The sequence below is a fragment of the Rutidosis leptorrhynchoides genome, chromosome 1 (assembly GCF_046630445.1).
Source record: "Rutidosis leptorrhynchoides isolate AG116_Rl617_1_P2 chromosome 1, CSIRO_AGI_Rlap_v1, whole genome shotgun sequence".
NCBI lineage: Eukaryota > Viridiplantae > Streptophyta > Magnoliopsida > Asterales > Asteraceae > Rutidosis > Rutidosis leptorrhynchoides.
The window spans coordinates 95710490-95736458 of NC_092333.1; the positions used below are offsets into that span (position 1 = coordinate 95710490).

General features: G+C 36.8%; 1 protein-coding gene across 1 annotated transcript; it reads left to right on the top strand.

The window, feature by feature from the left end:
- Positions 1-443: 443 nt before the first annotated feature.
- On the top strand, positions 444-1237 carry LOC139863192 (protein LURP-one-related 11-like). Its single transcript, XM_071851842.1, has 2 exons — positions 444-677; positions 890-1237. The coding sequence occupies exons 1-2, from the start codon at positions 444-446 to the stop codon at positions 1235-1237; spliced, it is 582 nt and encodes a 193-aa protein (XP_071707943.1).
- Positions 1238-25969: the final 24732 nt, after the last annotated feature.

Below are 25969 nucleotides of genomic sequence, written 5' to 3' on the forward strand. Positions count from 1 at the left end.
GTAATTGTGGTAATGAACATATGTTTGTTAATGATATGAATATAATTAACATTTGCATGTAATTTGTTGCATTTAAATGCATAAAAACTATGAAATTAAAAAGTTATCGCAGTTCTTGCTATTTTTGTGTTTCTCGTTTGAACTTGCCCATATATATATATATATATATATATATATATATATATATATATATATATATATATATATATATATATATATATATATATATATATATATATATATTGATTGGAGTATAAATTATGTACGAGTATTAGGTAGAATATATTTGTGGGCCATGTATCTCACTTGGACATACTTGAATTATCTTCCATGAAGCTGACCTACATGCAATTACTATATAAAATAACCACCAATATGTTCTCATCTCATATGTATGTATATAAATACAAGCTTCTCCATGTTCAAACAAGACTTGATTTCTAATGTCTAAAATATTTCCTCAAACATCAATTCCTTCTTCTCCTTCTTACATAACTTCAAAACCTGAATCTTTCACAATATGGATGAAATCTTTAGTATTCAACACTAATGGATGCACTGTATATAATTCAAAAGGAGAAATCGTTTATAGAGTTGATAATTACGATAGTAATTGTGGCCAAGAAGTTTACCTAATGGACATTCAAGGAAAAGTTCTATATTCCATTTTACCAAAGGTACAAAATATATTTCAAATTTTACATACAACATATTTTTTAGGATTTTTTAACAATGATCATTAGGTCGGTCGTTAGTGCAAATATATATAATCATATAATCGCTATGTAAAATAAATAATTATGTGCATTAGCGACAACCAAACCACTGTAGTTTAAAACATATTATACATAACATGATATTTATCACGCTCTTTGGTTTGTTGTTATAGAAGCTGCGACTATTTGGATGTTGGGACGGATATAAATGGGATGATTATAGTTCAGAGAAACAACTATGGTTTCGTGTAAGAAAACAGCGAGGTATTTATGTGACTTCTTATGATCATAAAGCAAGAGGGAACGCGTACAAGATTGTTGGGACGAATGGAAAATTAGGGTTCAAGATTGTAGATCAAGATCGAGATGGTGTACTTATCGCGGAGATTAAACAAAAGCAAACAACGACAGGGATTAAATTTGGAAACGATGTTTTTACATTAACAGTACAACCGGATATTGATCAATCACTGATTATGGCAATAGTAATGGTGTATGGGTTGATAAATAATCAAATATGAAAGGGAAAAAATGCTCAAAATTAAACTAGCTAGATATTGATAGTAGTTGGACATGAATGCACATATGTAACTCATCAACCGAATTTTCTGTGAGTTGTAATTATTTTTTTGTAAGTTTTATTTTTAATATAAATTCTATTTTCTAAATTAATTTCATTTAAGAAAGCAAAAGTTATTAGGTTTATACAAATTATTAAATAAATTAAAATTAATATTATTAATTTAAAAACCAAAATGCTAATAGTCTAGCACTATTCGAGTAACCTTTCAACAAAAGAGATTGAGGATTTAAGCCCCCTTCTAACCATATTCGTTGATAAATTCGTATTGACGGTTTGACTTATCATTCTAGAAAAGATATTATTAATTAAAAAGATTGTGTAGTAAGAAACTAATTAAGCCTTCATCTAAAAAAACATAAATGATGAATAGTAATCAAACACGTGTTTAATTAACCCTTTATTTAAAAGACAAAAATAATGAATAGTAACTAAATACGTGTTTAAAACGTCTGTACCCTAAGCTTCGAAAGTTGTACAGTTGTACTCACATAGAAGCCACAATACAACTTGACAACTAGTCTAAATTCAGGGGAAAAAAACGTTAATTTTTTGAGGGAAAAAAATTAAAACTTTATAGGATTACAAAAGTTAACAATCCTTTTTTTTGGAGCTGATGTTTTTTTTTTTTTTTTTTTTTTTTGTTGGTTCATAGTCCACACCAGGAGGTCAAACGATAACTTATCTATTTTACATAAAACACCCCTTAAAATCACCTAAATTTTTGACAGTATTTATCTTTTCGTTTGGCTCGAGTTACGTTTCACCAACATAATATTTTTCAGAGTATATAGCCTATATTAAAAAAAAAAAAAATTATATAGCTACTGAGTAGCTTAACCCCTTAAAAAGAAAGACTGTAGTTGGTAATTATTATTATGAAATTTAATTATAGAGCAACTAGAGCTCTTTTTGATGGTTGCAATTTCGTTTTCATGCTAATAATTTTTGTTAATAGTTTGTTCATTTTTTTTGTTTGTTTCTGTTGGATGGTGCTTTGGTCAAGCCCACAATGGTTTTGTTGACTCAATTTCAACTTGGTTTCACACTAGAATGAAGACTACATACATGCATGACAACTATTATCTAGTAAACTCTAGAATGCCAACTATGTTATGAGTTGTATTTGAGATGTCAAATTCAAATTGTATACATATTAGTATTACAAGTCAAAGAAAGGGGATGCACTAGAACTTACAACTTGTTGACAACTTGTTTTAAACAAATGACAAATGGAAGGAGTATGCAATTTGAAGTCTTATTCTTAACATGCAAGTTCAACTATAAAAGGAAGTGCATGGATTTCATTTTGATCATCCCATACTTGAAAGAGTTTAATTAACTCTTGTAAAAGTAGTATAGAGAAAAGAGTGAGGTATAGAATTGTTAATCAAAATTCTATACGAGTGAGTTAAGAGGGAAGTGTTATAATCTAGTGAGCAGTCTAAATACGTTGTTAGTATTTTAGATCCTAGATTGAATGATACACTGTAACCTCGAGTTTGTCATATTTGCTAATAAAATCCTTCCCTGCTTCCGCCCGTGGACTAGGCCTCAAGCCGAACCACGTAAAATCTTGTGTCTTTATTTATTGTTTAATTGTTCTATTAATTTCTCGGGTCTTGAAAGTGCGCTAAATCACAACAAAATGGTATCAGAGCTATAGCTGTGATTAAATATACAAGATGACGATAATAAGGTCCGAAGTAGAGAAATTTAATGGCCAGAACGATTTTGGTCTTTGGCGAATGAAGATGCGGGCTCTATTGAGCCAACAAGGTTATTTGTTAGCTTTGAAAGGGAGAGAATCTCTACCCGAAAAGTTGACAGATGAAGAGAAGGATGAACTTCCGAAAAAGGCACACGGCATGGTTATTCTAAATCTTGCCGATTGTGTGCTTAGAGAAGTTGCGGCAGAAACCACACCGGCTGGACTTTGGAAACAGCTAGAAACTCTATATATGACTAAGAGTCTCACAAAACGGTTGTATATGAAACAACGGTTGTATACTCTTCGGATGAAAGAAGGTTCACTAAATGATCACATCGATGAGTTCAATAAAATAATTTTGGACTTGAATAATATTGGTGTGAAAATTGATGATGAAGATCAATCGTTAATTTTCTTATGTTCCTTGCCAAAATCGTACGAGCATTTGGTTACAACTCTACTATATAGTAGAAAAACTATTTCCATGGAGGATGTCAAATCTACCTTAAACTCTAGCGAGTTAAGGAAGAAATCCTCGGCGGATTATGTGGAAGAAAGTGCGGAAGGTTTGGTGACGAGAGGAAGACGTAACGATAGAGCATCAAGTAGTAACAACAAGGGTCGTTCTAGATCAAAAACAAGATCTAGAAAGATCAAGTGCTACAATTGTCACAAGGAAGGTCACATGCGTAGAGACTGTCCAGACTTAAAAGGAAAGAGAGAGATTTGGAATGCAACGGGAGCCGATAAAGTTGCCGCGGTTGCAGAAAATGATTCTGATGGCGCAAATGTTCTTATATATATATATATATATATATATATATATATATATATATATATATATATATATATATATATATATATATATATATATATATATATATATATATATATATATATATATATATAGGCGGTCAGTTGACGAGTGGATTCTTGATTCGGGTTGTTCTTATCATATGTGTCCTATTAGGGATTGGTTTGACACCTATCAAAAAATAAATGGTGGTAAAGTCCTTATGGGAAATGATGTAGCTTGTAAGGTTGTTGGCATAGGAACAATCCAAATCAAGATGTATGATGGCACGGTGAGGAAGAATCTTATTTCCTTGGGTACTCTGGAATCCATCGGTTGCAAGTATCGAGCTCGAGGTGGAGCATTAAAAGTCTCTAGAGGTGCACTTGTTGTCATGAAAGGTGAAAGGTTCAACGGCCTTTACTTGTTAAAGGGTAACACGGTCACTGGTGCGGTTGGAGTTTCTTCATCAGATAAAGATGTAGATACCACCAAGTTATGGCACATGCGCCTTGGGCACATGAGCGAGAGAGGAATGATGGAACTTAGTAAACGAGGTTTGCTGTGTGGCCAGAATATCGGAAAATTAGAATTCTACGAGCACTGTGTATTCGACAAACAGAGCCGAATAAAGTTTGGCACAGCCGTTCATAGGACAAAAGGTACTTTGGATTATATCCGTTTAGATCTTTGGGGTCCATATCATGTTCTTTGTAACAACCCAACCCGTTAACCAACCAATAACGCGGAATAAAAAAAAAAATTCCTTTGTGCAGCAAATGGCGCGGCGCGCCATGACCCCGCGCGGCGCGCAAAAGGGCCTGGACAGGCTGCTGTCCCAAATGCGAAAATGTTTGACCACTTCCCGACACATTTAGACTAAACGGTTTTCACAACATATTATAATAGTTAAGACTAACACGTTCCATCAATAAAAAGGGTTTTACGACACCGGGCCCACATATGCCCAAATTACCCTTTAAGTACCAATTTCAAGTTTTCGACCACACGACTTTTAACAAAAAATAAAGCCGAGCATGGCGATTGGGGATACGCTACCCAATCCTAATCAATCCAAAAGCAAGCCTTCTAAAGCAACTACGCGAGTCCACTAGTCCCAAGCTTACCCGAGACACCGCATCCATGCAAATCTATAAAAAGGTAAACAACGAGAGGGTAAGCTAACGCTTAGTGAGTGAGAATATACTACATACATATATATGCATAAAATGGACACGCCACACAAAACCAAATACCGCATACCGGAGCATCCAAGCATAAAGGCAAGCTAGTCTATGCATACCGTAAGATCACTAAGCAACGAGCTAAAGATACATCAACAAAATATAAGTTCACCAACAACGATGTGAACAATGCCAATAAGCTACACCCGGAGGGTTAGCTACATCACGACAATACAACATTATATATATATATATATATATATATATATATATATATATATATATATATATATATATATATATATATATATATATATATATATATATATATATATATCTCGAATAACATAATTTGCTTACGCTTACAACACAATAACTATGGTTAACCAATCGCACAAGGGAATGGCGCTCGCGAAAACGCCATCGGTGTTCATAACATCCGTTAGGGTACTTAACACCTCGTATCACTAACCCCTAGGGTGGCACCTTAACACTTCGGCACTTCACCCCGAGTGGCATCTTAACACCTCAATGCTTCACTCATTATTTTACGGAGTGGTGTCTTAACACTTCGACACTACACCCCTAGGTGGCATCTTAACACCTCGATGCTTCACCCCGAGTGGCATCTTAACACCACGATGCTTCACTCATCACATGAAACGTGGTGTCTTAGCACCTCGACACTACACATTTCACGCCACAACAAATAGATACATTATATACCTACACATATAATTATTCCACTCACTATATTAACCCTTCGTCATTGGGGTTATATAAGTCCACATCACACGCCCATGTGATAACGTACACACAAAGTGTGCACCTCACCAAAGTGGTCAACCAAAACGCACAACCGTGCTAATTAGACCTATACACAAGTCCAACAATTCCACCTATACGAGAAGCGAGCTCTATAAGCGAGAACCCCTTCTCCCGACCCGCACCCATCCTACACATATATATGCATATAGGATATTAACACTCACCTTGTCGCCTTGAAGAATGCTACCGAATAATCCGCAATCGCCGATGGAATGTACCTAATCCATTTATCACATAACAAGTAACACAATTAGGATGGATATACAAATCAACCCAAATTGACAACTAGTGCAATTTTGACCCAAATGCACTTCCAAGCACAAACCGCGTCTAAACTAACCAATGATCACTAACACAAGTGAGAATGGTCCTAATATGCCAATCAAACCCAATCATAGGTGTTAAACACCTATCTTGCCCAAAATGACACTTAAACCCTAATTTGACCCATAAGAAGTCAATATCACGCCATTAGCAAGTTTTGACACCAAAACATATTTAACTCGGTTCTATGCTTCAACTTAATCCATTTTAAGTTTATAAACCTTATTAAATCGGCAATTAAGTCATAATCATCAACAAACCCTAATTTTGACTCTAGTCAAAATTAGTCAACCATAAGAACCCTAATGGTTTCCAAAACACCAATAATCACTAACACTAGTAATTATTATACACCATTTATAAGTCTTAAACATGGTTAAATCATTAACCAACCCAAAACCCGCCAAATATCAATATAGCAAGTTTCCATAAACCCTCTTCATCAACCAAATGGGTTTTACAACTAACAATCTCAAACCCTAACTTGAATATCAAATCTAACAAATGAAATTCGGAGTTAGAACTTACCAATACTACCAAAACATAGCTAGGAGCGAGATGAACAACTTTAAAACCCGAGCTTTGGCTAGAATTCGACTCCTTCTTCTCCAAATCAAGCTCTCTCACTCTAGAACTCTTCCTCTCTCTCTAAATATGGATGAGAGTGTTTGTGTGGGTGAGAAATGAGCTCCAATGGAGTTCTAGATCAGTTTTAGTGACCCTAAACTGACCCCAATTGAAAAGACCAAAGTACCCCTTATTTAAACCTTTAAAAAAAAGCTGAAAATTGCTTCTGACGCGATCGGAGCGCCGCGCCATAGGGTGGAGCGCCGCTCCAACCTTCAGGTCAGTTTTCAGAAACTTGTTTTGGCCATAACTTTTTGACCGTAGCTCCGTTTTTGATGAATCAACTATCGTTGGAAACGTAATAAGATTTTCTTTCCAATGGTAAGGCTTTGAAACATCAACTCAAACTTTATTTGGGGTTGAAAAGATACGTACACACCTTGTCACTTCAGACAACGTCCAGTTTTCTTCGACGTTCGAGCAAACAACACGTACATGCTTCGTACACTTCATACACGTATCGTACACCATAAATACATTATGTACAATAAATATTTGGGTCTTACAACTCTCCCCCACTTAAACTCGATCACGTCCTCGTGATCTTCTCCACTTAACCAATCCGGACCTACTCAACGGTCCTCAATCATAAGTCCCAATCCGAACTTTCCTAGACAATTCTTCCCAATGAATCACCTTTAACAACTAAATCGTCACCCGCGATTTATCAAATCCACCAACCGAGCACTAAAACCTTGCTCAATCCCTCACATCGGGAAAAACTCGACCAATCTCGAACCGAGATATTAATTCCTTAGCGTACCTTTACCAAGGACCACGCTAAAAGCGACCAAGTCTCAACCTAACGTCAACAATCCGAACGTTGAAGATCGAACCACATGAATCCTTACGGATTACACTTACCACTAAACATCCTTTGTAGTGCGCAATACAACCAATACGCCACTATCCTAACATCATAAGCAACAGCTAAAACCAAAAGCGCCCAAAAAGACTATGGCAACGCTAATCCTAAGGTGTCCAAAATCGACTATTGTCACACCCGTAACATCATGTGAGCAAAACACGGCTATCGCAATCACTTAATCACACAACATGGTCCTCACGATCCCACCATCGGTGTATAAAACGACCGATATATCACACCACACGGTCCTTACGAACCCACCATCGGTGTATAAAACAACCGATAGATCACTCAAAACCGGATGAAGTCAGCGGACCCCGTCAACGGTCATGCTTCACCGATATAACACTACACCCATGATGAATTCAGCGGACCCCGAAGGTCATGCTTCACCAATCAACGATCGCATGATGAAGTCAGCGGACCCCGAAGGTCATGCTCCACCAATCAACGATCCCATGATGAAGTCAGCGGACCCTGAATGTCATGCTTCATCAATCACCAATACCATGATGAAGTCAGCGGACCCCGAAGGTCATGCTTCATCAATCAACGCCCTTCTGGCCTCGAACGACGAGTAGCGTAACATCGCGCTCTGCTACGCCATAGTGAATCCTAACGGATACCACTAACCATTCACACAATATAGCAAGAACCACCTATATCAAACATAGGCACAAAACATTAATTCTCTAAAAGAGGATCCGATACGCACATCCCTTAATCGAGGGATTTTACCTTGCTCGCCATACCCGTCCATTATCTCTCAACGAGAGTTACCACATTACCACCTTAGTGATAATTCAAATTCAAAATCATAGGTACAATTTAACCGAAATTGTACTCTACCACAAATCGACCAAATCTAGGTCCCGACACAAATTTCGGATCTACCAAAAGCATTGTCCAAAATCTCACACTAAAACGTCCGCGTGCGGGAGTGTAACTCCCCCACTTGGAACTACGTTCCATAACCGTATCTCGTACACCCGCACAATGCTACCAAAGGTAGACTTTACCAATAATTGGGTTCACACGGCCCATCACCATGTCTTGCTTCAACTTTGAGCATACCAAGGATCCTAACCTATCCTTAAACACTTCGAACGAAAAGTGTACCACAAATTACACGAACTATACACTCGCAATCATCCAATTGCTTTAGTTTGTCGAATTTCACCCGATCACTCTTGTACCTAAGGGTTTCACTTCGGTACCCTAAGTACAATGTAACCACAACACAATCGGAGTCGAACACCACGCTAGTAGGTATAAAAAGGCACCTAATGTCGCGTCACGTAGACTCCTTTACCAACATACATCGAGATCAACACTAGATTTCAAGAGTTTCAATCCACCCGACGAACCTCATGGTTCATCAACTTCAACACGAAAGTGAACACGCGCTTAAAGATCGAACACCAAAACCCATTTCCATGGTTTAGTAGAAACATTTCCCAAATACTAAGGAATTGCTTGGTTGCACCAAGTCTTACGCCCTTCGCCCGACAATCAAACGTCACCATAGGGTACTTCCATTCGGAACGTCACCCATATCAATAACATGCACAACACCATTGAGACTTTAAGGGTCTCACTCAAACGAGCTTAACGACCCGATACCAACCAAAATGCTTAAGCACCCAAGGATTCGCACCATAGGATCAAGGCACAACACACCACTTATACACTCTACTGAGAGCAAACCGGAACCATAAACGTAAACCGCCCGCTTGCTACGAATTATCTCCAACGGAGAATAAAGTTTAGCTAAGACTTACGCACATACCGCATGTTATTACAAACGAACAACATATAATTTCGTACTAAAAGTACCTGATGTAGAGCTGTTGGGCTTCCGTGCTCCACTACCCATCATGTAATCGCGCTCTAACCTCCTAACCCGATCGTCATGCGATTCGGAACACTCTGACTTCCGGTGTCCCTCCATCCGGCAAATGAAACACCTGATTGAGCCTAAAGGCACTACCGTACAATCTTGTGTCAAATGACCCCGTTCCCCACACTTAAAGCACGTGAGCTTGTAACCCTTCTTACTCTTCTTCTTCACATTCCCGACGCCTTCAGGCGTACTTCGTGCCCTCTTATCATGAGCACCATGTAATCCTAACCTTGCAAGTACATCTTCATCATCGCTACCTCGAGGTTTGGGAAACCTCTTTTCAAACTCTTCCTTTACTACTTTAGTCACTTGGTCTCGGACCATTTCCGTCATTTGTCCTTCGACCAACTCCTTGGTTACTTCTATAACTTTGCCGGTGAAAACCGAGAGATATTGTTCAAACACGACCTCAATCTTTAACGTTAACTCATCCTTCCCTTCGTGAATAGGCTCACTCGTTCTGCATCCATCTTCCATTTTCATTCTAAGGGATGCAAACGATTAGATCACGAACGTATAGACCGCACGCACAACACCGTCCCATCTTGCTAAACACTTGTCGTACATCACTTGTTAGACATGATTTTCACCCGTAATAAGGTTTGCAAGTCCTTATTACGCACACACACCGTATCAACTCGTTAGTACAACGACCGCCTCGCTCGATGATATAAACAAACACAAACAAAATTCTACGCGATATGCACATACGCGAGAATTATTATCACAACACAATTAATATATTAATAATATCCGCATTACTAATATAAACGTTAGTCCACCTACAAACAAGGTACTAACTATAACCTATTCCGACCCGTAATCCTACAAGTCCCGCAACAATTAAGCACACACAAAAGTCTAAGTCTAGGCACCTATCTTAAGTCACCTAAATCCCTTAGACCATGCTCTGATACCACTTGTAACAACCCAACCTGTTAACCAACCAATAACGCGGAATAAAAAAAAATTCTTTGTGCAGCAAATGGCGCGGCGCGCCATGACCCCGCGCAGCGCGCAAAAGGGCCTGGACAGGCTGCTGTCCCAAATGCGAAAATGTTTGACCACTTCCCGACACATTTAGACTAAACGGTTTTCACAACATATTATAATAGTTAAGACTAACACGTTCCATCAATAAAAAGGGTTTTATGACACCGGGCCCACATATGCCCAAATTACCCTTTAACTACCAATTTCAAGTTTTCGACCACACGACTTTTAACACAAAATAAATCCGAGCATGGCGATTGGGGATACGCTACCCAATCCTAATCAATCCAAAAGCAAGCCTTCTAAAGCAACTACGCGAGTCCACTAGTCCCACGCTTACCCGAGCCACCGCATCCATGCAAATCTATAAAAAGGTAAACAACGAGAGGGTAAGCTAACGCTTAGTGAGTGAGAATATACTACATACATATATATGCATAAAATGGACACGCCACACAAAACCAAATACCGCATACCGAAGCATCCAAGCATAAAGACAAGCTAGTCTATGCATACCGTAAGATCACTAAGCAACGAGCTAAAGATACATAAACAAAATATAAGTTCACCAACAACGATGTGAACAATGCCAATAAGCTACACCCGGAGGGTTAGCTACATCACGACAATACAACATTATATGTAGACAATATATATATATATATATATATATATATATATATATATATATATATATATATATATATATATATATATATATATATATATATATATATCTCGAATAACATAATTTGCTTACGCTTACAACACAATAACTATGGTTAACCAATCGCACAAGGGAATGGCGCTCGCGAAAACGCCATCGGTGTTCATAACATCCGTTAGGGTACTTAACACCTCGTATCACTAACCCCTAGGGTGGCACCTTAACACTTCGACACTTCACCCCGAGTGGCATCTTAACACCTCGATGCTTCACTCATTATTTTACAGAGTGGTGTCTTAACACTTCGACACTACACCCCTAGGTGGCATCTTAACACCTCGATGCTTCACCCCGAGTGGCATCTTAACACCTCGATGCTTCACTCATCACGTGAAACGTGGTGTCTTAGCACCTCGACACTACACATTTCACGCCACAACAAATAGATACATTATATACCTACACATATAATTATTCCACTCACTATATTAACCCTTCGTCATTGGGGTTATATAAGTCCACATCACACGCCCATGTGATAACGTACACACACGGTGTGCACCTCACCAAAGTGGTCAACCAAAACGCACAACCGTGCTAATTGGACCTATACACAAGTCCAACAATTCCACCTATACGAGAAGCGAGCTCTATAAGCGAGAACCCCTTCTCCCGACCCGCACCCATCCTACACATATATATGCATATAGGATATTAACACTCACCTTGTCGCCTTGAAGAATGCTACCGAAAAATCCGCAATCGCCGATGGAATGTACCTAATCCATTTATCACATAACAAGTAACACAATTAGGGTGGATATACAAATCAACCCAAATTGACAACTAGTGCAATTTCGACCCAAATGCACTTCCAAGCACAAACCGCGTCCAAACTAACCAATGATCACTAACACAAGTGAGAATGGTCCTAATATGCCAATCAAACCCAATCATAGGTGTTAAACACCTATCTTGCCCAAAATGACACTTAAACCCTAATTTGACCCATAAGAAGTCAATATCACGCCATTAGCAAGTTTTGACACCAAAACATATTTAACTCGGTTCTATGCTTCAACTTAATCCATTTTAAGTTTATAAACCTTATTAAATCGGCAATTAAGTCATAATCATCAACAAACCCTAATTTTGACTCTGGTCAAAATTAGTCAACCATAAGAACCCTAATGGTTTCCAAAACACCAATAATCACTAACACTAGTAATTATTATACACCATTTACAAGTCTTAAACATAGTTAAATCATTAACCAACCCAAAACCCGCCAAATATCAATATAGCAAGTTTCCATAAACCCTCTTCATCAACCAAATGGGTTTTACAACTAACAATCTCAAACCCTAACTTGAATATCAAATCTAACAAATGAAATTCGGAGTTAGAACTTACCAATACTACCAAAACATAGCTAGGAGCGAGATGAACAACTTTAAAACCCGAGCTTTGGCTAGAATTCGACTCCTTCTTCTCCAAATCAAGCTCTCTCACTCTAGAACTCTTCCTCTCTCTCTAAATATGGATGAGAGTGTTTGTGTGGGTGAGAAATGAGCTCCAATGGAGTTCTAGATCAGTTTTGGTGACCCTAAACCGACCCCAATTGAAAAGACCAAAGTACCCCTCATTTAAACCTTTAAAAAAAGCTGAAAATTGCTTCTGACGTGATCAGAGCGCCGCGCCATAGGGTGGAGCGCCGCTCCAACCTTCAGGTCAGTTTTCATAAACTTGTTTTGGCCATAACTTTTTGACCGTAGCTCCGTTTTCGATGAATCAAATATCGTTGAAAACGTAATAAGATTTTATTTCCAATAGTAAGGCTTTGAAACATCAAATCTGAAATGTCCCGTTCTTATTGATTAAAAACGTTCCATATTAATTGATTTCGTTGCGAGGTTTTGACCTCTATATGAGACGTTTTTCAAAGACTGCATTCATTTTTAAACAAACCATAACCTTTATTTCATCAATAAAGGTTTAAAAAGCTTTACGTAGATTATCAAATAATGATAATCTAATATATCCTGTTTACACACGACCATTACATAATGGTTTACAATACAAATATGTTACAACAAAATAAGTTTCTTGAATGCAGTTTTTACACAATATCATACAAGCATGGACTCCAAATCTTGTCCTTATTTAAGTATGCGACAGCGGAAGCTCTTAATAATCACCTGAGAATAAACATGCTTAAAACGTCAACAAAAATGTTGGTGAGTTATAGGTTTAACCTATATATATCAAATCGTAACAATAGACCACAAGATTTCATATTTCAATACACATCCCATACATAGAGATAAAAAATCATTCATATGGTGAACACCTGGTAATCGACAATAACAAGATGCATATATAAGAATATCCCCATCATTCCGGGACACCCTTCGGATATGATATAAATTTCGAAGTACTAAAGCATCCGGTACTTTGGATGGGGTTTGTTAGGCCCAATAGATCTATCTTTAGGATTCGCGTCAATTAGGGTGTCTATTCCCTAATTCTTAGATTACCAGACTTAATAAAAAGGGGCATATTCGATTTCGATAATTCAACCATAGAATGTAGTTTCACGTACTTGTGTCTATTTTGTAAATCATTTATAAAACCTGCATGTATTCTCATCCCAAAAATATTAGATTTTAAAAGTGGGACTATAACTCACTTTCACAGATTTTTACTTCGTCGGGAAGTAAGACTTGGCCACTGGTTGATTCACGAACCTATAACAATATATACATATATATCAAAGTATGTTCAAAATATATTTACAACACTTTTAATATATTTTGATGTTTTAAGTTTATTAAGTCAGCTGTCCTCGTTAGTAACCTACAACTAGTTGTCCACAGTTAGATGTACAGAAATAAATCGATAAATATTATCTTGAATCAATCCACGACCCAGTGTATACGTATCTCAGTATTGATCACAACTCAAACTATATATATTTTGGAATCAACCTCAACCCTGTATAGCTAACTCCAACATTCACATATAGAGTGTCTATGGTTGTTCCGAAATATATATAGATGTGTCGACATGATAGGTCGAAACATTGTATACGTGTCTATGGTATCTCAAGATTACATAATATATAATACAAGTTGATTAAGTTATGGTTGGAATAGATTTGTTACCAATTTTCACGTAGCTAAAATGAGAAAAATTATCCAATCTTGTTTTACCCATAACTTCTTCATTTTAAATCCGTTTTGAGTGAATCAAATTGCTATGGTTTCATATTGAACTCTATTTTATGAATCTAAACAAAAAAAGTATAGGTTTCTAGTCGGAAAAATAAGTTACAAGTCGTTTTTGTAAAGGTAGTCATTTCAGTCGAAAGAACGACGTCTAGATGACCATTTTAGAAAACATACTTCCACTTTGAGTTTAACCATAATTTTTAGATATAGTTTCATGTTCATAATAAAAATCATTTTCTCAGAATAACAACTTTTAAATCAAAGTTTATCATAGTTTTTAATTAACTAACCCAAAACAGCCCGCGGTGTTACTACGACGGCGTAAATCCGGTTTTACGGTGTTTTTCGTGTTTCCAGGTTTTAAATCATTAAGTTAGCATATCATATAGATATAGAACATGTGTTTAGTTGATTTTAAAAGTCAAGTTAGAAGGATTAACTTTTGTTTGCGAACAAGTTTAGAATTAACTAAACTATGTTCTAGTGATTACAAGTTTAAACCTTCGAATAAGATAGCTTTATATGTATGAATCGAATGATGTTATGAACATCATTACTACCTTAAGTTCCTTGGATGAACCTACTGGAAAAGAGAAAAATGGATCTAGCTTCAATGGATCCTTGGATGGCTCAAAGTTCTTGAAGCAAAATCATGACACGAAAACAAGTTCAAGTAAGATCATCACTTGAAATAAGATTGTTATAGTTATAGAAATTGAACCAAAGTTTGAATATGATTATTACCTTGTATTAGAATGATAACCTACTGTAAGAAACAAAGATTTCTTGAGGTTGGATGATCACCTTACAAGATTGGAAGTGAGCTAGCAAACTTGAAAGTATTCTTGATTTTATGAAACTAGAACTTTTGGAATTTATGAAGAACACTTAGAACTTGAAGATAGAACTTGAGAGAGTTCAATTAGATGAAGAAAATTGAAGAATGAAAGTGTTTGTAGGTGTTTTTGGTCGTTGGTGTATGGATTAGATATAAAGGATATGTAATTTTGTTTTCATGTAAATAAGTCATGAATGATTACTCATATTTTTGTAATCTTATGAGATATTTCATGCTAGTTGCCAAATGATGGTTCCCACATGTGTTAGGTGACTCACATGGGCTGCTAAGAGCTGATCATTGGAGTGTATATACCAATAGTACATACATCTAAAAGCTGTGTATTGTACGAGTACGAATACGGGTGCATACGAGTAGAATTGTTGATGAAACTGAACGAGAATGTAATTGTAAGCATTTTTGTTAAGTAGAAGTATTTTGATAAGTGTATTGAAGTCTTTCAAAAGTGTATAAATACATATTAAAACACTACATGTATATACATTTTAACTGAGTCGTTAAGTCATCGTTAGTCGTTACATGTAAGTGTTGTTTTGAAACCTTTAGGTTAACGATCTTGTTAAATGTTGTTAACCCAATGTTTATAATAACAAAAGAGATTTTAAATTATTATATTATCATGATATTATGATGTACGAATATCTCTTAATATGATATATATACATTAAATGTCGTTACAACGATAAACGTTACATATATGTCTCGTTTCAAAATCATTAAGTTAGTAGTCTTGTTTTTACATATGTAGTTCATTGTTAATATAATTAATGATATGTTTACTTATCATAATATCATGTTAACTATATATATAACCATATATATGTCATCATATAGTTTTTTTACAAGTTTTAACGTTCGTGAATCACCGGTCAACTTGGGTGGTCAATTGTCTATATGAAACCTATTTCAATTAATCAAGTCTTAACAAGTTTGATTGCTTAACATGTTGGAAACATTTAATCATGTAAACATCAATCTCAATTAATATATATAAACATGGAAAAGTTCGGGTCACTACAGTACCTACCCGTTAAATAAATTTCGTCCCGAAATTTTAAGCTGTTGAAGGTGTTGACGAATCTTCTGGAAATAGATGCGGGTATTTCTTCTTCATCTGATCTTCACACTCCCAGGTGAACTCGGGTCCTCTACGAGCATTCCATCGAACCTTAACAATTGGTATCTTGTTTTGCTTAAGTCTTTTAACCTCACGATCCATTATTTCGACGGGTTCTTCGATGAATTGGAGTTTTTCGTTGATTTGGATTTCATCTAACGGAATAGTGAGATCTTCTTTAGCAAAACATTTCTTCAAATTCGAGACGTGGAAAGTGTTATGTACAGCCACGAGTTGTTGAGGTAACTCAAGTCGGTAAGCTACTGGTCCGACACGATCAATAATCTTGAATGGTCCAATATACCTTGGATTTAATTTCCCTCGTTTACCAAATCGAACAACGCCTTTCCAAGGTGAAACTTTAAGCATGACCATCTCTCCAATTTCAAATTCTATATCTTTTCTTTTAATGTCAGCGTAGCTCTTTTGTCGACTTTGGGCGGTTTTCAACCGTTGTTGAATTTGGATGATCTTCTCGGTAGTTTCTTGTATAATCTCCGGACCCGTAATCTGTCTATCCCCCACCTCACTCCAACAAATCGGAGACCTGCACTTTCTACCATAAAGTGCTTCAAACGGCGCCATCTCAATGCTTGAATGGTAGCTGTTGTTGTAGGAAAATTCTGCTAACGGTAGATGTCGATCCCAACTGTTTCCGAAATCAATAACACATGCTCGTAGCATGTCTTCAAGCGTTTGTATCGTCCTTTCGCTCTGCCCATCAGTTTGTGGATGATAGGCAGTACTCATGTCTAGACGAGTTCCTAATGCTTGCTGTAATGTCTGCCAGAATCTTGAAATAAATCTGCCATCCCTATCAGAGATAATAGAGATTGGTATTCCATGTCTGGAGACGACTTCCTTCAAATACAGTCGTGCTAACTTCTCCATCTTGTCATCTTCTCTTATTGGTAGGAAGTGTGCTGATTTGGTGAGACGATCAACTATTACCCAAATAGTATCAAAACCACTTGCAGTCCTTGGCAATTTAGTGATGAAATCCATGGTAATGTTTTCCCATTTCCATTCCGGGATTTCGGGTTGTTGAAGTAGACCTGATGGTTTCTGATGCTCAGCTTTGACCTTAGAACACGTCAAACATTCTCCTACGTATTTAGCAACATCGGCTTTCATACCCGGCCACCAAAAATGTTTCTTGAGATCCTTGTACATCTTCCCCGTTCCAGGATGTATTGAGTATCTGGTTTTATGAGCTTCTCTAAGTACCATTTCTCTCATATCTCCAAATTTTGGTACCCAAATCCTTTCAGCCCTATACCGGGTTCCGTCTTCCCGAATATTAAGATGTTTCTCCGATCCTTTGGGTATTTCATCCTTTAAATTTCCCTCTTTTAAAACTCCTTGTTGCGCCTCCTTTATTTGAGTAGTAATGTTATTATGAATCATTATATTCATAGATTTTACTCGAATGGGTTCTCTATCCTTCCTGCTCAAGGCATCGGCTACCACATTTGCCTTCCCCGGGTGGTAACGAATCTCAAAATCGTAATCATTCAATAATTCAATCCACCTACGCTGCCTCATATTCAGTTGTTTCTGATTAAATATGTGTTGAAGACTTTTGTGGTCGGTATATATAATACTTTTGACCCCATATAAGTAGTGCCTCCAAGTCTTTAATGTAAAAACAACCGCGCCTAATTCCAAATCATGCGTCGTATAATTTTGTTCGTGAATCTTCAATTGTCTAGACGCATAAGCAATCACCTTCGTTCGTTGCATTAATACACAACCGAGACCTTGCTTTGATGCGTCACAATAAATCACAAAATCATCATTCCCTTCAGGCAATGACAATATAGGTGCCGTAGTTAGCTTTTTCTTCAATAACTGAAACGCTTTCTCTTGTTCATCATTCCATTCAAATTTCTTCCCTTTATGCGTTAATGCAGTCAAGGGTTTTGCTATTCTGGAAAAGTCTTGGATGAACCTTCTGTAGTAACCAGCTAGTCCTAAAAACTGGCGTATGTGTTTCGGAGTTTTCGGGGTTTCCCACTTTTCAACAGTTTCTATCTTTGCCGGATCCACCTTAATACCTTCTTTGTTCACTATGTGACCGAGGAATTGAACTTCTTCCAACCAAAATGCACACTTTGAAAACTTAGCGTACAATTCTTCCTTCCTCAATACTTCTAACACTTTTCTCAAATGTTCACCGTGTTCTTGGTCATTCTTTGAGTAAATAAGTATGTCATCAATGAAAACAATGACAAACTTGTCAAGGTATGGTCCACACACTCGGTTCATAAGGTCCATGAACACAGCTGGTGCATTAGTTAAACCAAACGGCATGACCATAAACTCGTAATGACCGTAACGTGTTCTGAAAGCAGTCTTTGGAATATCATCTTCTTTCACCCGCATTTGATGATACCCGGAACGTAAGTCAATCTTTGAATAAACAGACGAGCCTTGTAGTTGATCAAATAAGTCGTCGATTCTCGGCAGTGGGTAGCGGTTCTTGATGGTAAGTTTGTTCAACTCTCGGTAGTCGATACACAACCTGAATGTACCATCTTTCTTCTTGACAAACAAAACAGGAGCTCCCCACGGTGATGTGCTTGGTCGAATGAAACCACGCTCTAAAAGTTCTTGTAATTGGCTTTGCAGTTCTTTCATCTCGCTGGGTGCGAGTCTGTAAGGAGCACGAGCTATTGGTGCAGCTCCTGGTACAAGATCTATTTGAAATTCAACGGATCGATGTGGGGGTAATCCCGGTAATTCTTTCGGAAATACATCGGGAAATTCTTTTGCAATGGGAACATCATTGATGCTCTTTTCTTCAGTTTGTACTTTCTCGACGTGTGCTAGAACAGCATAGCAACCTTTTCTTATTAGTTTTTGTGCCTTCAAATTACTAATAAGATGTAGCTTCGTGTTGCCCTTTTCTCCGTACACCATTAAGGGTTTTCCTTTTTCTCGTATAATGCGAATTGCATTTTTGTAACAAACGATCTCTGCTTTCACTTCTTTCAACCAGTCCATACCGATTATCACATCAAAACTCCCTAACTCTACTGGTATCAAATCAATCTTAAATGTTTCGCTAACCAGTTTAATTTCTCGATTCCGACATATATTATCTGCTGAAATTAATTTACCATTTGCTAATTCGAGTAAAAATTTACTATCCAAAGGCGTCAATGGACAACTTAATTTAGCACAAAAATCTCTACTCATATAGCTTCTATCCGCACCCGAATCAAATAAAACGTAAGCAGATTTATTGTCAATAAGAAACGTACCCATAACAAGCTCCGGGTCTTCCTGTGCCTCTACCGCATTAATATTGAAAACTCTTCCACGGCCTTGTCCATTCGTGTTCTCCTGGTTCGGGCAATTTCTAATAATGTGGCCTGGTTTTCCACATTTATAACAAACTACATTGGCATAACTTGCTCCGACACTACTTGCTCCGCCATTACTCGTTCCGACACCATTTGTTCCTTTCGTTCTATTAACCCCTGGTCCGTAGACCTCACACTTCGCCGCGCTATGACCATTTCTTTTACACTTGTTGCAAAATTTGGTGCAGAACCCCGAGTGATTCTTTTCACACCTTTGGCATAGTTGCTTCTGATTGTTGTTGTTGTTGCGGTTATTATTGTTGTTGGGATGATTGTTGTAGTTGCTGTTGTTGTTGTTGTTGTTGTTGTTGTTGTTGGGCCGTTTGTTGTAGTTGCGATTGATGTTGCGATTGTTGGGATAATTGTTGCGATTATTGTTGTAATTGCTGTTGTTGTTGTATTGGTGATTCTTATCACCGTTTTCCTCCCACTTTCTTTTGACTTGCTTCACATTGGCCTCTTCAGCAGTCTGTTCTTTAATTCTTTCTTCAATCTGGTTCACTAGTTTGTGAGCCATTCTACATGCCTGTTGTATGGAGGCGGGCTCGTGTGAACTTATATCTTCTTGGATTCTTTCCGGTAATCCTTTCACAAACGCGTCGATCTTCTCTTCCTCATCTTCGAATGCTCCCGGACACAATAGGCACAATTCTGTGAATCGTCTTTCGTACGTGGTAATATCAAATCCTTGGGTTCGTAACCCTCTAAGTTCTGTCTTGAGCTTATTGACCTCGGTTCTGGGACGGTACTTCTCGTTCATCAAGTGCTTGAATGCTGACCACGGTAGTGCGTACGCATCATCTTGTCCCACTTGCTCTAGATAGGTATTCCACCATGTTAACGCAGAACCTGTGAAGGTATGTGTAGCGTACTTCACTTTGTCCTCTTCAGTACACTTACTTATGGCAAACACCGATTCAACCTTCTCGGTCCACCGTTTCAATCCGATCGGTCCTTCGGTTCCATCAAATTCCAAAGGTTTGCAGGCAGTGAATTCTTTGTAGGTGCATCCTACACGATTTCCTGTACTGCTAGATCCAAGGTTATTGTTGGTATGTAGCGCAGCCTGTACTGCGGCTATGTTTGAAGCTATAAAAGTACGGAATTCCTCTTCATTCATATTCACGGTGTGTCGAGTAGTCGGTGCCATTTCCTTCAAAATAGTTAAATGGAACAAGTTAATCATACAGAATATTAAGAGTAGTTAATAGTATTTCGTAGCATAATATGAACTCATTTATAAAAGCTTTTTCTTCATATTAGCGTTTTATAAGTTTAAATTCGGGTAGTACCTACCCGTTAAGTTCATACTTAGTAGCTAATATACAATTCAACTACTACAATTCTATATGAAAAACTGATTATAATAATATTTCGCGTTCAAACTTTTATACAATATTTTACAAACTTACAATACCGCTTATTTTACATAAAGCATGAAATATAGCACACAATAACTTTGATACAAGATAGTTGTGAAGACAATTCTAGCTAGTACACAAGTCGTTCAGCAAAGGCAATAAATACACGTAATTCATACGTCCAGAAACAAGTCATGCATTCTGGTTTTACTAGGACTACTTCCCATCCTTGGTCTTGTGCAACATAACCGTTATGGCCGTTGATAAGACAGCGTGTTGTAACGTCATCAAAGGGACGAGGGTTACGTAATGTCCAACAGTCCCGTAATAATCTAAAAACCTCATTTCTTACCCCAATTACCGACTCCGTCACTTGTGGAAACGTTTTGTTTAATAGTTGTAGCCCGATGTTCTTGTTCTCACTTTGGTGAGAAGCGAACATTACTAATCCGTAAGCATAACATGCTTCTTTATGTTGCATGTTAGCCGCTTTTTCTAAATCACGAAGTCCAATATTCGGATATATTGAGTCAAAATAATTTCTTAACCCGTTGCGTAAAATAGCATTTGGGTTCCCCGCAATATATGCGTCAAAGTAAACACATCGTAACTTATGGGTTTCCCAATGTGATATCCCCCATCTTTCAAACGAAAGTCTCTTATAAACCAAGACATTCTTGGAACGTTCTTCGAATGTCTTACAAACTGATCTCGCCTTAAATAGTTGTGCCGAAGAATTCTGGCCGACTCTAGACAAGATTTCATCAATCATGTCTCCGGGTAGGTCTCTTAAAATATTGGGTTGTCTATCCATTTTGTATTTTTAAACTGTAAAATAGACAAGAGTTAGATTCATAAAAAAAATACTTATTAATACAAGCAATTTTTACATATATCATAAAGCATAAGAACACTATATTCCATATATTACACCACACGAATACAACTATCTTATTCCGACTCGCTCGTTTCTTCTTCTTCGGTTTTGGTTCGTTTTGCCAAGTTTCTAGGGATATATGATGTTCCCCTAATACGAACCGTCGTTGTCCACATTGGTTTAGAAAAACCTGGTGGTTTAGAGGTTCCCGGGTCATTGTTACAACTTAAGGACTTCGGGGGTTGACGATACATATAAAGTTCATCGGGGTTGGAATTAGATTTCTCTATTTTTATGCCCTTTCCCTTATTATTTTCTTTTGCCTTTTTAAATTCAGTTGGGGTAATTTCTATAACATCATCGGAATTCTCGTCGGAATCCGATTCATCGGAGAATTGGTAATCCTCCCAATATTTTGCTTCCTTGGCGGAAACACCATTGACCATAATTAACTTTGGTCGGTTGGTTGAGGATTTTCTTTTACTTAACCGTTTTATTATTTCCCCCACCGGTTCTATTTCTTCATCCGGTTCCGATTCTTCTTCCGGTTCCGATTCTTCTTCCGGTTCCGACTCTTCTTCCGGTTCCTCTTCGGGAACTTGTGAATCAGTCCACAAATTATTCCAATTTACATTTGACTCTTCATTATTATTAGGTGAGTCAATGGGACTTGTTCTAGAGGTAGACATCTATCACATAATATCAAACACGTTAAGAGATTAATATATCACATAATATTCATATGTTAAAAATATATAGTTTCCAACAAAAATGTTAAGCAATCATTTTTAAAGAAAACACGGTCGAAGTCCAGACTCACTAATGCATCCTAACAAACTCGATAAGACACACTAATGCAAATTTTCTGGTTCTCTAAGACCAACGCTCGGATACCAACTGAAATACAGTTGGGGACAACCACCGTCCCACCCAGTGCCTTCCCAGCTAACTGCCTGGTGACCACTGAGTGTACCTCATACACTGATTTTAGGGCCTGCCTCTCGGCTACTGCCAACCCTCGTAAAGGATCGCAAGGAGTAAGAGCCAATGCTTCGTCACAGGTAACACTGTGAGAACCTCCTTTACGACTAACCCGCCACACATGGACGGCGTTATACCAGCTCTGATACCAACTGAAATGTCCCGTTCTTATTGATTAAAAATGTTCCATATTAATTGATTTCGTTGCGAGGTTTTGACCTCTATATGAGACGTTTTTCAAAGACTGCATTCATTTTTAAACAAACCATAACCTTTATTTCATCAATAAAGGTTTAAAAAGCTTTACGTAGATTATCAAATAATGATAATCTAATATATCCTGTTTACACACGACCATTACATAATGGTTTACAATACAAATATGTTACAACAAAATAAGTTTCTTGAATGCAGTTTTTACACAATATCATACAAGCATGGACTCCAAATCTTGTCCTTATTTAAGTATGCGACAGCGGAAGCTCTTAATAATCACCTGAGAATAAACATGCTTAAAACGTCAACAAAAATGTTGGTGAGTTATAGGTTTAACCTATATATATCAAATCGTAACAATAGACCACAAGATTTCATATTTCAATACACATCCCATACATAGAGATAAAAAATCATTCATATGGTGAACACCTGGTAATCGACAATAACAAGATGCATATATAAGAATATCCCCATCATTCCGGGACACCCTTCGGATATGATATAAATTTCGAAGTACTAAAGCATCCGGTACTTTGGATGGGGTTTGTTAGGCCCAATAGATCTATCTTTAGGATTCGCGTCAATTAGGGTGTCTGTTCCCTAATTCTTAGATTACCAGACTTAATAAAAAGGGGCATATTCGATTTCGATAATTCAACCATAGAATGTAGTTTCACGTACTTGTGTCTATTTTGTAAATCATTTATAAAACCTGCATGTATTCTCATCCCAAAAATATTAGATTTTAAAAGTGGGACTATAACTCACTTTCACAGATTTTTACTTCGTCGGGAAGTAAGACTTGGCCACTGGTTGATTCACGAACCTATAACAATATATACATATATATCAAAGTATGTTCAAAATATATTTACAACACTTTTAATATATTTTGATGTTTTAAGTTTATTAAGTCAGCTGTCCTCGTTAGTAACCTACAACTAGTTGTCCACAGTTAGATGTACAGAAATAAATCGATAAATATTATCTTGAATCAATCCACGACCCAGTGTATACGTATCTCAGTATTGATCACAACTCAAACTATATATATTTTGGAATCAACCTCAACCCTGTATAGCTAACTCCAACATTCACATATAGAGTGTCTATGGTTGTTCCGAAATATATATAGATGTGTCGACATGATAGGTCGAAACATTGTATACGTGTCTATGGTATCTCAAGATTACATAATATATAATACAAGTTGATTAAGTTATGGTTGGAATAGATTTGTTACCAATTTTCACGTAGCTAAAATGAGAAAAATTATCCAATCTTGTTTTACCCATAACTTCTTCATTTTAAATCCGTTTTGAGTGAATCAAATTGCTATGGTTTCATATTGAACTCTATTTTATGAATCTAAACAAAAAAAGTATAGGTTTCTAGTCGGAAAAATAAGTTACAAGTCGTTTTTGTAAAGGTAGTCATTTCAGTCGAAAGAACGACGTCTAGATGACCATTTTAGAAAACATACTTCCACTTTGAGTTTAACCATAATTTTTAGATATAGTTTCATGTTCATAATAAAAATCATTTTCTCAGAATAACAACTTTTAAATCAAAGTTTATCATAGTTTTTAATTAACTAACCCAAAACAGCCCCCGGTGTTACTACGACGGCGTAAATCCGGTTTTACGGTGTTTTTCGTGTTTCCAGGTTTTAAATCATTAAGTTAGCATATCATATAGATATAGAACATGTGTTTAGTTGATTTTAAAAGTCAAGTTAGAAGGATTAACTTTTGTTTGCGAACAAGTTTAGAATTAACTAAACTATGTTCTAGTGATTACAAGTTTAAACCTTCGAATAAGATAGCTTTATATGTATGAATCGAATGATGTTATGAACATCATTACTACCTTAAGTTCCTTGGATGAACCTACTGGAAAAGAGAAAAATGGATCTAGCTTCAATGGATCCTTGGATGGCTCAAAGTTCTTGAAGCAAAATCATGACACGAAAACAAGTTCAAGTAAGATCATCACTTGAAATAAGATTGTTATAGTTATAGAAATTGAACCAAAGTTTGAATATGATTATTACCTTGTATTAGAATGATAACCTACTGTAAGAAACAAAGATTTCTTGAGGTTGGATGATCACCTTACAAGATTGGAAGTGAGCTAGCAAACTTGAAAGTATTCTTGATTTTATGAAACTAGAACTTTTGGAATTTATGAAGAACACTTAGAACTTGAAGATAGAACTTGAGAGAGTTCAATTAGATGAAGAAAATTGAAGAATGAAAGTGTTTGTAGGTGTTTTTGGTCGTTGGTGTATGGATTAGATATAAAGGATATGTAATTTTGTTTTCATGTAAATAAGTCATGAATGATTACTCATATTTTTGTAATCTTATGAGATATTTCATGCTAGTTGCCAAATGATGGTTCCCACATGTGTTAGGTGACTCACATGGGCTGCTAAGAGCTGATCATTGGAGTGTATATACCAATAGTACATACATCTAAAAGCTGTGTATTGTACGAGTACGAATACGGGTGCATACGAGTAGAATTGTTGATGAAACTGAACGAGAATGTAATTGTAAGCATTTTTGTTAAGTAGAAGTATTTTGATAAGTGTATTGAAGTCTTTCAAAAGTGTATAAATACATATTAAAACACTACATGTATATACATTTTAACTGAGTCGTTAAGTCATCGTTAGTCGTTACATGTAAGTGTTGTTTTGAAACCTTTAGGTTAACGATCTTGTTAAATGTTGTTAACCCAATGTTTATAATAACAAAA